General features: G+C 40.4%; 3 protein-coding genes across 3 annotated transcripts; all 3 read left to right on the top strand.

Moving 5' to 3' along the window:
* Positions 1-316: 316 nt before the first annotated feature.
* LOC133976576 (odorant receptor 131-2-like) lies at positions 317-2,199 on the top strand. Its single transcript, XM_062414804.1, has 2 exons — positions 317-472; positions 1,420-2,199. Exons 1-2 carry the CDS (start codon positions 317-319, stop codon positions 2,197-2,199), a joined length of 936 nt encoding a protein of 311 aa, XP_062270788.1.
* Positions 2,200-5,502: 3,303 nt separating this feature from the next.
* LOC133976568 (odorant receptor 131-2-like) lies at positions 5,503-11,138 on the top strand. Its single transcript, XM_062414794.1, has 4 exons — positions 5,503-5,611; positions 7,394-7,575; positions 7,707-8,479; positions 11,018-11,138. The coding sequence occupies exons 1-4, from the start codon at positions 5,503-5,505 to the stop codon at positions 11,136-11,138; spliced, it is 1,185 nt and encodes a 394-aa protein (XP_062270778.1).
* Positions 11,139-12,645: 1,507 nt separating this feature from the next.
* LOC133976560 (odorant receptor 131-2-like) lies at positions 12,646-15,139 on the top strand. Its single transcript, XM_062414783.1, has 3 exons — positions 12,646-12,758; positions 14,097-14,232; positions 14,363-15,139. Exons 1-3 carry the CDS (start codon positions 12,646-12,648, stop codon positions 15,137-15,139), a joined length of 1,026 nt encoding a protein of 341 aa, XP_062270767.1.
* The last annotated feature ends 616 nt before the right edge of the window (positions 15,140-15,755 follow it).

The raw sequence follows: 15,755 nt of genomic DNA, 5'->3' as shown, positions 1-15,755 counted from the left end.
TAAAAGAATTACATCATACACACACACACACACACACACACTGTGTGACTCAGGTTAAAAGTGTGTGTGCGTTAAATGAACCTGCTATAAAAATAAAATCTTCTCTTGCTTCTCTGCTTCTCTTGCTATAAGAAAATCTGATTCATCTCAAGATCAGAATCCATTACTATCTGAGGTCAGTATGGGATTGTTTACACTTAACTGCTAATGTCATTTTAAAGATGTGAGAATGTTTGTTTTTAAATGATATTCACTGTATTATGTTGTTGTATGATGTGTGTCTTCTGCTTTTGAAACAAGTTAATCGGATGCCGACATGAATTTCACATCTGGGAACGAAACTCTGACACCGGCTGTGAATTACCGGGACAGCTTTGTCATGGCTGTTGGCAAGAATGTGATTGTTGTTGTCCTCGGCATGACCATCAACTACATCAATGCCACCATGATCCACACATTCAACAGGCATCATGTGTGTAAACTAGTTTTATTTTTAATATAAAAGCAAAAGACAAAGTTAGTTAAGGGAGTAAAGAAGGGAGTCAATCAATCAATTAATTTTTATTTATATTGCACCAAACCACAACAAAAGTTTAACTCAAGTCACTTAATATATTATTGTACATTATGTATGCATGTATAATGTACAATGAATGTATGAAATTAGAATTACCTTTTTTCCCTTTTTCTCCTGTAAGGTTTATGGAAGGAGATGGTGTAAAATTGATTCATTACTGCTGATTCTTTTCTTAAATGCCTGTATGACACATAAAAGCTCACATTTAAAATGCTAAAAAAGGAAATGTTTGTCATTTTTCCTTGACTGAAACAACTGAATTGAAACTACAAACGATTGATTGTCATAATAATTACCAATGTATTTTCTTTCAATACACTACTTAATTAGTCAACAAATTGTTGCAGCTCTAGTTGGTTTAAAGTGTATCTTATTGTGTTGAAAGTATTTTTGCATCGACTACTTTTTCTACCTACTGTATCTTGCTTTAAATTCTCTCATTTCTGCTGCACATGTGTTTACTCTGGAATAACACATACAATTAGTTGATTTCACATTTAAAATCAAAAGCACAAAACATCAATTTAGTGGACAGGCAGTGAGAACAAATGAGCATTTATTAAACTTAAAGCTGCAGTATTATTTTGATTAATCGATTGTTGGTTGGACTTTTGACTTTTGGGAAGTTATGACAGTCATTATAGACAAAATGGCTATGTAAAGAATCCATAATGAAATTAATTATTTGACACCCTAATTATACTTAAACCATCACTACCTTATGTTCCACCAGAATACAATGACTGTTAGAAATATTGGGAAAGTTGTATTAACATACTTCTGAACTGTTTGCATGTGTAATATTCTACAATCTAATCCCCCAATTCTGCTGTTCAATTCAGATCTTCAAGTTGAACCCTCGCTACATCCTTTTCATCCACCTGGTGTTTAACGACCTGATCCAGCTGACAACCAGCATCACCCTCTTTGTCTGCACCTACACCTTCCACACTATCTATGTCTCCCTCTGTTGCCTCCTCATCTTGCCAGCGGTCTTCACCACACAGAACACCCCCCTGAATCTCGCTTTCATGGCTGGAGAGTGCTACATTGCTGTCTGCATTCCTCTCCGCTATAACTACATATGTACAGTCAAAAGAACATACACTGTAATTGGCATAATCTGGACAATGAGTTCACTTTCTGTTCTGCCAGATATCTTCATCCTCTTGGCCACTGAACCTCTAGATTTCTTACATGCCAGAGTGTTCTGCAAAAGGGATAGTGTGTTTCGGAGCACCTACAGCTTAAAGAAGAGAGATGCATCTCATATATTGTTTCTGGTAGTTGTTTGGATAACTCTGTTCTACACTTACTTCAGAATTTTGATTGTGGCCAAAGCTGCTAATACAGATGCTAAAAAGGCAAGAAACACTATCCTCCTTCATGGCTTTCAAGTGTTGTTGTGCATGATAACCTACGTGCAACCTATGTTAGTTACATTTCTCACATACTTGTTCCCAGGAGGGCTGGCATCCATACTTTTTGCTCTATATGTTATAAACCAAATCCTTCCTCGCTTCATCAGTCCTATTGTCTATGGGTTAAGAGACAGTACTTTCAGAAAGTACTTCAAACGGTATCTGATGTGTGCAATAAATGAAAACAACCATGTCAAGTGAAAACTGAAGGCACTCTCTAGATATTGATATCTGACTGTCAGACTTTTGTTTTACGCAGCTTAGTAAATCTGAAGAACCTTAACCAGTTGTGAAATAAGGATTCATTACACAAACAGTGAAAAAGTTCACTGATTATCAGCTCGAGAATTGGAGACATAGCACTAAGATCAGTAATAAAAGGTATTAAGTGAGATTAAGCTGGCACAAACCTCGTGAGACCATTACAGATCATTACATGTCAGATTATGGTCTAACTGGGTAAGTTGTTAATGTTCAGTGAGTGACAACCTGTCATGTTTAATATAGTAATCAAAGGTGCAGTATAATAAAATATGATTGTTATTATGTTCTGACTGCAAACCATCATAGATATTTTGGTTTCTTAAATGTACTTCAGGTGGTTGACAGCCCTTCCTATTCTGGACAGTGACTATTGTGTTTAAAATTAATTATGACATTAAAAAAGAATATTAGAGCCATTTACTTGTCTATGGAAATATTTAGTAAATGTTTTGGCCTGTGCAATCATCCAGATGTCAAATGTTACTGCACTGTAATTTACACAGAATAAAATTCAGGACAATCTGGACCAAAATGACAGTCTGATTAATTTACTTTTTTCCAGTAGTTCAACAGTTGCTACAGTCAATGCCTTTACCTCTCCATCCATCAATCCATCTTCTTGCCACTTTATCAGGGGGTCGGGACGCTGGGGCAGCAGCCTAATCAGGGAAGCCCAGACTTCCCTCTTCCCAGCCACTTCGTCCAGCTCTTCCCGGGGGATCCCGAGGCGTTCCCAGGCCAGCCAAGAGACATAGTCTCTCCAGCGTGTCCTGGGTCTTCCCCAGGATCTCCTACCGGTGGGACGTGCCCTGAACACCTCACCAGGGAGGTGCCTGGGAGGCATCCCAACTAGATGCCCGAGCCACCTCATCTGGCTCCTCTCAACACGGAGGGGCAGCGGGTCTACTCTGAGCTCCTCCCGGATGACCGAGCTTCTCACCCAATCTCTAAGGGAGAGCCTAGCCATCCTACGGAGGAAGCTCATTTAGGCCGCTTGTACCCGCTATCTCGTTCTTTCGGTCACTACCCAAAGCTCATGACCATAGGTGAAGGTAGGAACGAAGATCGACTGGTAAATTGAGAGCTTTGCCTTTCGGATCAGCTCCCTCTTCACCACGACGGATCTGTGCAGAGCCCGCATTACTGGAGAAGCCGCACCAATCCACTTGTTGACCTCCCGCTCTATCCTTCCCTCACTCGTGAACAAGATCCCGAGGTACTTGAACTCCTCCACTTGGGACAGGATCTCCCTCCCCGACCCGGAGAGTGCCCTCCACATTTTTTCCGGCTGAGGACTATGGACTCGGATTTGGAGGTACTGATTCTCATCCCGGCCGCTTCACACTCAGCGGGGAAACCGATCCAGTGAGAGTTGGAGATCACGGTCTGATGAAGCCAACAGGACCACATCATCTGCAAAAAGCAGTGACCCAATCCTGAGGTCACCAAACCGGAACCCCTCAACGCCCTGGCTGCGCCTAGAAATCCTGTCCATAAAGATTATGAACAGGATCGGTGACAAAGGGCAGCCCTGGTGCAGTCCAACCCCCACTGGAAACGAGTCCGACTTACTACCGGCTATGCGGAACAAACTCTGACACCGGTCCTACAGGGAATGGACGGCCCGTATCAGGGGGTCCGATACCCCATACTCCCGGTGAACTCCCCGAGGGACACGGTCGAATGCCCTTCAAGTCCACAAAACAAATGTGGACTGGTTGGGCAAACTCCCATGCACCCTCAAGGATCCTGCAGAGGGTATAGAGCTGGTCCACAGTTCCACAACCCGGACGAAAACCACTTTGCTCCTCCTGAATCCGAGGTTCGACTATCCGACGAACCCTCCTCTCCAGTACCCCCGAATAGAGATAAAGACCTTAACAGGGAGGCTGAGGAGTGTGATCCCCCTATAGTTGGAACACACCCCCATTTTAAAAAGAGGGACCACCACCCCCGTCCACGCGATGTTGCAGAGTCGTGTCAACCATGACAGTCCCACAACATCCAGGGCCTTGAGGAACTCCGGGCGGATCTCATCCAGAGAGCTTTTTGACCACCTTGGTGACCTCAGCCCCAGAGATAGGAGAGCTCACACCTGGGTGACCAGGCCCTGCTTCCTTACTGGTCTTCGAAGTATTCCTTCCACCGATCCACAACGTCCCGAGTCGAGGTCAGCAGCGCACCGTACCCACCGTACACAGTATTGACGGTGCACTGCTTCCCCCTCATGAGACGCCGGATGGTGGTCCAGAACCTCTTCGAAGCCATCGGAAGGCGTTCTCCATGGCCTCACCGAACTCCTCCCATGTCCGGGTTTTTGCCTCAGCGACCGCCGCACCTGAACTCCGTTTGGCCTGCTGCCTCCGGAGTCCCAACAGGCCAAAAAGGCCTTATAGGCCTTTTTGAGCTTGACGGCATCCCTTCTTCAGCTTGACGGCATCCCTCACCGCTGGTGTCCACCAGCGGGTTCGGGTATTGCCGTCACGACAGGCACCGACCACTTTACAGCCACAGCACCGGTCGGCCGCCTTGACAATGGAGGCACTGAACCTGGCCCACTTGGACTCAATGTCCCGCGCCTCCCCCGGTACATGGTCTAAGCTCTCCCAGAGGTGGGAGTTGAAACACTTTCTGACAGGAGACTTTGCCAGACGTTCCCAGCAGACCCTCACAATACGTTCGGGCCTGCCAGGTCTGACCGGCATCCTCCCCCACCATCGGAGCCAACTCACCATCAGGTGGTGATCAGTTGACAGCTCCACCCCTCTCCTTGCCCGAATGTCCAAGACATGCGGCCGCAAGTCCGACGACACGACTAAAAAGTCAATCATCAAACTGCGGCCTAGGGTGTCCTGGTGCCATGTGCACATATGGACAACCTAATGCTTGAACATGGTGTTCGTTATGTGAACGAGACGAGCACAGAAGTCCAATAACAAAACACTGCTCGGGTTCAGATCGGGGGGGCCGTTCCTCCCAATCACACCCTTCCAGGTCTCACTGTCACTGCCGACGTGAGCGTTGAAGTCCCCCAGCAGAACAAGGGAATCCCCAGAGGGAGCACTCTCCAGCACCCCCTCTAAGGAGTCCAAAAAGGGTGGATACTCTGAACTGCTGTTTGGACCATAGGCACAAACAACAGTTAGGATCCGTCCCCCCACCCGAAGGCGGAGGGAGGCTACCCTTTCATCCACTGGGGTAAACTCCAACATACAGGCACCAAGCCGGGGGGCAATAAGTATGGATGAGAGTCCAACCCCTCTCGAGTCCACTGGAAGAGGGTCCCATGTTTCCTCTTCTGGCTCCAGGGGAGGGCCCCGGTCACCCGTGTCCGGGCAGGGGAAACGAGGTTCCATTTATAGTACTCATCATAATGGGTCTTGTGAGTTACGCTTTGTCTGGTCCCTCCCCCAGTACCCGTTTACCATGGGTGACCCTACCAGGGGCATAAAGCCCCCGACAACTGAGCTCCTAGGGTCATTGGGACACGCAAACCCCTCCACAACGATAAGGTGCAGGGAGGGGGTCTTTACCTCTACTTCCATTAAATGAGTTTTGGATATTAAAAACTGGACATTTAAATAAGAATAGAAAAAGTATTTGTCATGTTTTCTTTTAGGAAAATAATATAATGCTGACATACCTTAAGAAATGTAATTCTCATTAAGATAATACTGATAAAGTAATGTTGTATTAAAGAGGTTTGGCTGTTGCACTTCATGGTATTGATCATTAAAGTGAAAACATAAAAAGAAAATATATGAGTTCATTGTGCCTCATTTCAGAACCAGGGGCTATCCATTGTTTGGATTTCTTATTAGTGTTGCCAAACACAAATATGCTGCAGAACACAGCAAACAAATTAACACCTAAAGAGTAAACACTAACTGTGTCCTCTGTATTCATTTGTTCTCCAAACAACGGTATTGATTCTTAGATTTAAAAAAAGTTTTCAAACTCTTCTCTTTTTTCCACTTTTCATGCTAAATCTATTATTATTTGTTTTGACTGACTGTAAGCATACTGTGTTTTAATTACCAACAGACAACTGATGTCTCCTAACTTCTGCACAGCTGATTATACGTATGACATCATTACTGACATTCTCATGCGCCCAATTTTATTATAAAGCCATCAGACTGACTTCACATTGATTTCAAAGTGGAGACTGAAGTGCCTGAGGTGAGAATGTCTTTGATGCTTTCATTGTATTAGTGCTATATTCTGTTATTTTGTGGTTTAAAGTATTGTGAAGCTTTTCAACTGTATTTGTGTTTTTTTAAACAATAATCACTTTTGTAACTCCTTAATTGAACATATCATATCTCTAAAGAAATTCAGCAATTAGATGAAGTTTTAAGCAGCAGAAAGGTGACAAACATGTAAACTGTTCATGATCATTCAACATTGTGTGGTAGAGTTTCTTTTATACCTATTCACTCCAGCATTTGTTGATTTTATTTTGAATTTGATGAGAAGAAACGTGTGTATTTAAAGAAGCAAAGGAGATTTTTTTTCTGTTCATTTCTATGTACATAGATGTTGCATGACAGTTAAATGTGAAAAAAGCATATTATTAACTGCAAAACATTTAAAACATATGCAAGTGTTTCAAGTTTATTTGTATTTATTAAGCACTTTAAAAAACAAACAGATTTTGCCCCAAAGTGCTTTACAAAGGCAAGCATATGTATACACATACAAGCATGAGGACATTGTGAAAAAAGGAGCAATATAAAAATAGAACAAAGTTTAAGCACAGGTTTAAAACCGAGAGAAATCTGATTAAAAAAATAAAATAAAGTCTAGAGATGCCTTTATCAACAGCCGGCTTGTCTACAGGCTGTTCCAGAGCTGGAAGGATGCTAAAGAAAAAGCTCTGTCACCATCCTACCATGCTAAAGTGGTTGGATGTGAGGGGTGTGGCAGTGCTGTAAGGGGGGAAAAGTTCTGAGATATATGTAGTAACGAGAGGATTTTATATTTAGTTATTTTTTTGTTTGGATACTTTTAAAGATGAAAACTTACACTCTAAAAACTCAGGATACATTGATTTTTGACAAGAAGCAGATATTTGTAGTGCTAAACTAAACATCACATTAAAATATATTTAAATATTCCTCTGTAACAGACTTGCAGGATCCTCAAATCAGCTCCATGAATTCCTCGTCTTACAGCTATAATGTGTCCAGTAGTCTAAGTTATCGAGATGCTTCAAGCACAGCTGTGGTCAAAAATGTGATTGTTGTGGCTCTTGGTCTTATCATCAACTATATCAATGGTACCCTGATTCACACCTTCAGAAAAAACCAGGTCAGAATATGTTATTGTTATTTTTGTTGTTACTATCATAATCTTGTGATATAATTCTTAGTAGAAAAAAAATGGATGAACAGATGACAGATTCAATATTTCAATTGACTGACTCTTTTTTTCTCCTTCAGATATTTTATGTGAATCCTCGTTACATCTTATTCATCCACCTGGTGTTGAATGATATAATCCAGCTCACTACAACAATCAGTCTGTTTGTCCTTAGTTATGCCTTCTACAGATTTAATGCTTCTGTCTGTTGCCTCATTATTACACTTGCTATTTTCACCACCCTCAACACCCCATTAAATTTAGCAGTCATGGCAGTGGAGTGCTACATTGCTATTTGTTTACCACTGCGACATGCTGAGCTCTGTACAATCAAAAGGACATATATTCTGATTGGTTGGATCTGGGCCATGAGTGCAGCTTCAACACTGCCAGATGTGTTTATTTTGCTTGCAACAGAGCCTTTACGGTTATTCTATTCTACAATTTTCTGTGAGAGAGATAACTTATTCCATCACCCTATAAGTTTAGATAAGAGGGATGTGTCATACATAATTTTCCTTATTGGTGTTTGGCTCACTCTCTTCTACACTTACTTTAAGATTTTCTTTACTGCTAAAGCAGCTAAAGAAGCTAAATCATCTGGTGGGGATGCAAAGAAGGCCAGGAATACAATACTGCTGCATGGCTTTCAGCTAATCTTGTGCATGCTAACCTTTGTAGCCCATGTGTTGAAAAAGGCCCTATTGTACTGGTTTCCTAAATATTATGCACACGCGCTCTTTGCTTGCTACATCATAATTCAGATGCTCCCCAGGTTTATCAGTCCTATTGTGTACGGGCTACGAGACAAGACTTTTAGACATCACTTGAAAAAATACTTGCTTTGTTCAATGTGGGCAAGCATCAGACCACGGACTCCAAAGAAAAATCACATAACATAAACTATATATTAAACAAACCATTTACAGCTTTGAATGCCACTGAGGACAAATAATGTATTTATAATACACTTTAATGTGAATGTGCACTAGAAAACATTAAGTATACACATAGTAGATTCCTCAAGTTTAACAAATTTAGATTGTGCATTTAGCATCACAAGAATTGCAGTCTGCAAAACCACGGCTCTGTCCATGTTGGCATACTTCCATATTACTAAATTACTGTTATTTTAACAATTTAAACATGCACTTCTGACTGCTGCATGTAGTCTAATGCATTAGCTACCACCTCTGATACAAAATACATATTTGTACCTGATCCTGCCAAACTGGCATTATTTATGTTTATGTGATGTATTGATGTAGTAAGTCTAGCCTCTAGTTATTCTATGATAACTTATCATATGTTAGTTAAAATTATATTTAAGGAATTCTTAGACATAAATGAACAGAAGAAAAAAGAAGAAAAGGACATACAAAAAGCAGGGATATATCGACAATGTGTGAAGACTAGTTAAACTATTTTGTTTGATTGACTGATGTAAGTTTACTGAGTCTTTTTAAAGGTTTAATAAATGTGCATACCAAACATAAATATGCATAATGTGTGAAGGGTTCAAAACAGAATTAAAAATGGCATAAAAAGACCATTAAAATGATCATTGGGATTATAGTGCTGTTCATTGCTAAAATCATAAGTTTATTTATTTTAATTTATTATTTACATTTATTATTTTATGATGTCTTAAATATGTTTTAATAATAATTTACTTATAATTGCGTGTTTAATTTTAGTGCAATACTCAAACAGGTCATTAGATGGCGCATAGTGTCACATTTTGCAGAATAAATCCTGCAGTAAAGGTAAAAGCAAGCTTTCTGCCTCTTTCCTTTTACATATTGGGACAATATTTCTCAACATCACACGCATGCACACCAGTATAAGGGATAATTGTTGTGAATCGTTGACGATAACATGCAATCTTTAGAGTAAAGTGGTTTTGCTGAATTGAAATAGAGATGTTGAGCTATACACTGTCATGCTTGCCTAGTGAACCTGTTGCTTATGGATAAAGTAACATACACGGTACAATAGAAATGCTAAAGGAGTTTGTTTTGGTTAGTTAAGATCCAGATCTTAACCCCATAGAGAATCTTTGGGATGTGCTTTTCTGTTACAACCTACCATTTTGTAATCACATTTTGGTGTATAACTAACTTTTGTGTAACGTTTGTCTTGCTTTGAATAAAATGAACTGATACACATTTTCCCCAACTTTACTTGTCTGATGAAAATCACCTCCTTGTGGCATTTGGAGACACATAGCCACACAGTGGTTCATGTCACGCACACAGCGGCACAGACAATAATGTCACAGTCACACTCACTAAAACAAACTTATGAACTGCAGCATATGCTAGATGCCAACTGGTAATGTTACAGCATGTTGGCCACTATGGCTAGTACATTGATCAAATTCACCAGCCACTTCACAAATTTACCGTCATTTGGCTGAATTTCCATCCCTGAATTTAAATAAAATAACTCGTAAATTTGTGACAATAGAGCACGATTAATATATAGTAATTATATGGTAATTCATTAAGTATTTCCTATGTTATAAGCCCTGCAGTCAAGCCGAACACTAGCTACAGTTCTCTGCCTCTTTTTTTCAACATACAGCTGCAGGGTTTATCACACCCCTCCCTGACACCAACCAGGAGTGACAACAATTTGGGGGACTTTTCTAGGAATAACATCTTTGCTGGTAGCAGCTAATCATCCATAAATAAACCTGTCATTGTGTTCCTGTCATAGACTGTATATAAGAAATGGACGTAACATCCGAGACATCACCCATTGGTTTGTGGACTGCTGCTCGGAGGCCAATAGTTTCGGATCTGAGTAGTGCCATCTTGAAAATTTCAGGTGCATGCCAGGAAAAATAAAAACACGGATTCTACTTATATGGGCATCAGGAGGATGCAAGAAGACCGAGCAGGGGAGGTTGCGAGGGCTGGATCTACCACAGTCTACATCGGGAACCTGGTGATGCTAACCAAGTTAGCTGTTAAGACTAACTATAACCACAAAACTCCGGAGAAAACTGTCGGTGTGAAACAAGTTCACGGCTATTTCCATACTGTCTATCTGTCCGCCCTCCTGAACCTGTGAATCAATTAACCTGTCAATAACGACGTAGCCACGCCCTAATGCATACCCTGCTTTATCGTCAAATATAAAATCAGGGAGGCCAAAATTTCACAAATGAACATCATACTGCATTGAAGAAGGCTTTAAACTAGCGATTGAGACCATAAACACATTTTGACAATGTTTACTGAAGTTAGAAATCAAGTGAGAAGTTGGTGAATTCTCCATTGACTTGTATAGAGACGGAAGTCCTTCTGACACCAAAACGGTCGCCCCCTAGTGGTCTTTTGATAGAATGCAGTTTTAAGTCACTTCCGCATTGGCCTCCGCTCAGAGGACCAGAACTCCCCTACTGGTTCCTGTATGCACATGCCACACCACTGACTCCAGAAGTGAAGACATATCTGCTCTACAAGAAAAGCAAAGGGGAATCCAGATGTAGCTCCATCAACTGATCAATTCCACCAAGATTAAGCCTGCGGAAGACACAACGGGGTCACTGGGGAGCGACCACCAGTGACCAAACAATATCCACAATCTCCCCTCACAGTAACCAGCAATGACTCCAGCCAACAGCCGGACACCATGAAAACAATAAGTAAGAAAAGGATATAGTGTTTCAAATGTGATAGGCAAAAGGTGTGTACTTACCTGTTATATCAATGGTGTGCAGACTGACATGTTACTAGATAGTGGAGCCCAGGTTTATTGAACTGGTAGTAAAGCTCTGTCGAGATTCAGCTGTAACCCTTATCCATATAATCAGTGATACTCTAGCCCAAGAGGAGCCTGTAAATGAGAACACTAGAGTAGGAAACACAGGTCACACAGTTCCAAGTGCCAAATTTGTGAAGGGAAGGGCCCTGTCAGATCTTGGCCACAGGGCGGAACAAAGCTATTTGAACACACCTTAGAAAGTAACCTACCAGACGGGCTAGAACTGTTTCCTGCTTTAGTTGATGTGATCCTTTGGGCCCCCAAACCTGTAAATGTCGCAGTATGCAACTCTACCAACCATCTTCCTGACACCATGAACGCACTTGTGCTGTATAGGAGACATTTGCAGCAGGCCAGTAAATATCTGTTCACCTTACCATCAGTCAGCAAAGCCAAATCTACCGCTGGCACATACCTTTGAACTGCACAGGATAGCCCAACCAGTTACACCAGTGAGAGAACAAGCAGTTCAGCAGAGATCACACACAAGAAAAATGGCATCCTCCTGTCAATCAGAGCATTTGATTACCAACAGCAGGAGGCTGTATGCCAGATGCTTTTCAAGGATTCAAATAGTGTTTGCAAGAGGGGAAAGAGGGATGGGTTGTATATCCAACATACAGTTAAAGATCAATGTTGTGGACAACAACCCTGTTCAAAAGTGCTATAGTCCATACTCAAGTTCTTAAACAAGGAGGTGAAAGAATACAGAAACTCCTAGACAGAGGTTGCTTCTCTCGGCAGCCCTCTGCCAGTCACTTTAAAGCCTGTCAGATGGTCTGGCCTTGGACTCCGATCCCTTAGTAGTTTGTTGGCTAACATGGCTACAAACCCCTGCAGCCAACCTCTACAGAGAGCCCCTGTGATCTTGGGCTATATCGTGTTGTTTGATTGTTTTCTTGCAGATGACTTCTTTGGAACTTTTCCTGCTTGTACAAAGCCCATGGTGTTTTAAAATTCAGGGGTTTGGGGAGAGAGGGCACTGTTGTTAGTCCTCCTTTATTCCAGCACTAGTGCCAGTCGGACGACTGTCGCAATATTTTTTAAGTTAAGTTTAATATTACTTCATTATGATACCTGCTCTTTTAGCAGAGATTAGCTAGTAGCTAAGATTAGCATACAGCGCTTAGTGTTCCCAGTGACCTAGCATTAGCGTCAGTCTGACATTTGCAGGTGGGTTTCCAGAGCATGAAAGGCAAAACATCATACTCCTTATTTGGAATGTCCTGGCTCCAAACAGAAATGATGGCGCCGCCACCAGTACGCTGCAACTCTCAGCTTCAACCGGCTCTAATGACACCAATGGGTGACGTCAAACCTCACTACGCTGAGATACACTCTATGGTTCGAACACAGCAGTACCATCTTTTTTCTTAATTAGTACAACTGACTCATCTATTTAAATCTGAAAGATATCAGGCTGATTGACAGTGTTTGGGCCTCAACCATGCGGTCAGACAAAGACAGACCTACTTGTAAACTCAGCCTGACCTCGAGGCTGCCTTTTGTCTTCCACCCCTGAAGCAGGAGGCTCAAATGGACTCTGACTCCCTGCTCCCAGATCCAACAACTGTCAATACAGTGGGTGCAGATGACTGAGTGCGAATATTTTCAGTTTGTTTTATTTATTTTTTTCAGGCATGCATATTTATTGCAACCTTGCAGGTGATGCAATTATTTTTTTATTCTACAGCAATTTTTATGGAAGTTACATATCTGTAAAAAATCTACTGAAATGTACAAATACTATTTCATCATATTTGTTTTGAGTGACTGACTGTAAGCATACTGTGTTTCAATTACCAAGACATCTGATGTCTTCCAACTCCTGCGCAGATGAATATCTAAATGACATCATTATGACATTTTCTAGGATCATCAGACTTAATATAAAGCCATCAAATTCACTTCACACCAAAGTGGACTCTGAAGTGTCTGAGGTGAGAATGTCTTTGATGCTTTCATTGTATTAGTGCTATGTTCTGTTATTATGTGGTTTACAGTATAGTAATTATTTTGAACTCTATGTGTTTTATTAACTAACTTTGATTCTATCATTGTATTAGTGCAATACTGTGGTTGTGATTCTTATGTATGTATGTATGTATGTATGTATGTATGTATGTATGTATGTATGTATGTATGTATGTATGTATGTATGTATGTATGTATTCAATGATCATTGTGTGGTCAAATTTCTTTTATATCTATTCACTCAGACATTTGTTGATGTTATTTTGAACTTAATGAGGAAAAAAGGGTTGACAAAGCTTTTAAGACCATGCAAGTGTTATGAACTCATTTTGAAGTTGATGAGAATAATGTTCTTTATTTAACGAAACAAATCAGATTTTTAAAAGGTTCATTTATATGTACATAAGTAATGCATAAAGTATGCTATTAAATTTGAAAAAGACCCATGCAAATGTTACAGTTATGTTTGTGGTTGTATACATTGAAATATGAAAGCTTTCACTATAAAGAGTCTGGATACGATCATTTCTTGTACATTTACTTTATTCTCTGCACTTGTTAAACAGGGTATTCTGCTGCTGTGAGAAAAATACAGATAAAATAATGTTTTTTATGTAATTTGCAGTGCTCACCCAAACATCACATTAAAATATATTTAAATATTCCTCTGTAACAGACTTGCAGGATCCTCAAATCAGCTCCATGAATTCCTCGTCTTACAGCTATAATGTGTCCAGTAGTCTAAGTTATCGAGATACTTCAAGCACAGCTGTGGTCAAAAATGTGATTGTTGTGGCTCTTGGTCTTATCATCAACTATATCAATGGTACTCTGATTCACACCTTCAGAAAACACCAGGTCAGAATATGTTATTGTTATTTTTGTTGTTACTATCATAATCTTGCGCTATAATTCTTAGTAGAAAAAAATGGATGAACAGATGACAGATTCATTATTTCAACTGACTGACTCTTTTTTTCTCCTTCAGATACTTTATGTGAATCCTCGTTACATCTTATTCATCCACCTGGTGTTGAATGATATAATCCAGCTCACTACAACAATCAGCCTGTTTGTCCTTAGTTATGTCTTCTACAAAATTGATGCTTCCCTCTGTTGCCTCATTATTACACTTGCTGTTTTCACCACCCTTAACACCCCATTAAATTTAGCAGTCATGGCAGTGGAGTGCTACATTGCTATTTGTTTACCATTGCGACATGCTGAGCTCTGTACAATCAAAAGGACATATATTCTGATTGGTTGGATCTGGGCCATGAGTGCAGCCTCGACACTGCCAGATGTGTTTATTTTGCTTGCAACAGAGCCTTTACGGTTATTCTATTCCAAAATTTTCTGTGAGAGAGATAACCTATTCCATCACCCTATAAGTTTAGATAAGAGGGATGTGTCATACATAATTTACCTAATTAGTGTTTGGCTCACTCTCTTCTACACTTACTTTAAGATTTTCTTTGCTGCTAAAGCAGCTAAAAAAGCTAAATCATCTGGTGGGGATGCAAAGAAGGCCAGGAATACAATCTTGCTGCATGGCTTTCAGCTAATCTTGTGTATGCTAACCTATGTAGCTTCTCTGTTGATAAAGGCTCTGTTGTACTGGTTCCCTAAATATTATGTACATATAATCTTTGCTTGCTACATATTCATTCAGATGCTCCCCAGGTTTGTCAGTCCTATTGTGTACGGGCTTCGAGACAAGACTTTTAGACAGCACTTGAAAAAGTATCTGCTGTGTTCAGTGTGAGCAAGCATCAGACAATGGACTGCAGAGAAATGCTACATAACATGAACTAGATATTAAACAAAGCATTTATAGTTGTGAATGCCACTAAGAAAAAATAATGTATTTATAGTGACTTTAAGTCTGAAAGTACACTAAAAACATTTATTGTACAACATTGTAGATTCCTCAACTTAGACACATTTTTGGTCCTCCATCTGAGCAACACATGCATGGCAGTGTGCAAATTGACAGCCTTGTCCATGGTGAAATACCTCCAAATTACTTATATCAACAGTGTGTCATCGTTTTGTTCAACCGATTTAAAGGGTTAAAAAGTGTGGATACCTGAAATAAACATGCACAGAGTGTAAAGAATTAAAACTGTACAGGAATTTGAAATGGCATAAAAAGATGACGAAAAAAATCATTGGGACTATTGTGCAGTTCACTGCTAAAATATGTTTAAAAAATAGACATCCCTATATGTTTTTAATTTTATTATGTCATACATACTGATCAAATGCCAATTTTACTGTACTATAGGCCTACTTGTTACTGTGTCAGTTAGGGTGAGGGTTAGTTTTCTGTCTCTTTATTTCTACATACAGGTGGGTTAACATTTCCCCAAATCATATGC

The sequence above is a fragment of the Scomber scombrus genome, chromosome 3, assembly GCF_963691925.1.
Source record: "Scomber scombrus chromosome 3, fScoSco1.1, whole genome shotgun sequence".
NCBI lineage: Eukaryota > Metazoa > Chordata > Actinopteri > Scombriformes > Scombridae > Scomber > Scomber scombrus.
This window is presented reverse-complemented; position numbering and strand designations above follow the sequence as displayed.

Coding starts and splice junctions, on each gene's coding strand:
- LOC133976576 (XM_062414804.1), top strand. CDS start 317: ATGAATTTCACATCTGGGAACGAAACTCTGACACCGGCTGTGAATTAC. Junction 473..1,419: donor ACACATTCAACAGGCATCAT/GTGTGTAAACTA, acceptor TGTTCAATTCAG/ATCTTCAAGTTGAACCCTCG.
- LOC133976568 (XM_062414794.1), top strand. CDS start 5,503: ATGGATGAGAGTCCAACCCCTCTCGAGTCCACTGGAAGAGGGTCCCAT. Junction 5,612..7,393: donor GTCCGGGCAGGGGAAACGAG/GTTCCATTTATA, acceptor CCTCTGTAACAG/ACTTGCAGGATCCTCAAATC. Junction 8,480..11,017: donor AAATACTTGCTTTGTTCAAT/GTGGGCAAGCAT, acceptor GCCTCCGCTCAG/AGGACCAGAACTCCCCTACT.
- LOC133976560 (XM_062414783.1), top strand. CDS start 12,646: ATGGCGCCGCCACCAGTACGCTGCAACTCTCAGCTTCAACCGGCTCTA. Junction 12,759..14,096: donor TCTATGGTTCGAACACAGCA/GTACCATCTTTT, acceptor CTCGTCTTACAG/CTATAATGTGTCCAGTAGTC. Junction 14,233..14,362: donor ACACCTTCAGAAAACACCAG/GTCAGAATATGT, acceptor TTTCTCCTTCAG/ATACTTTATGTGAATCCTCG.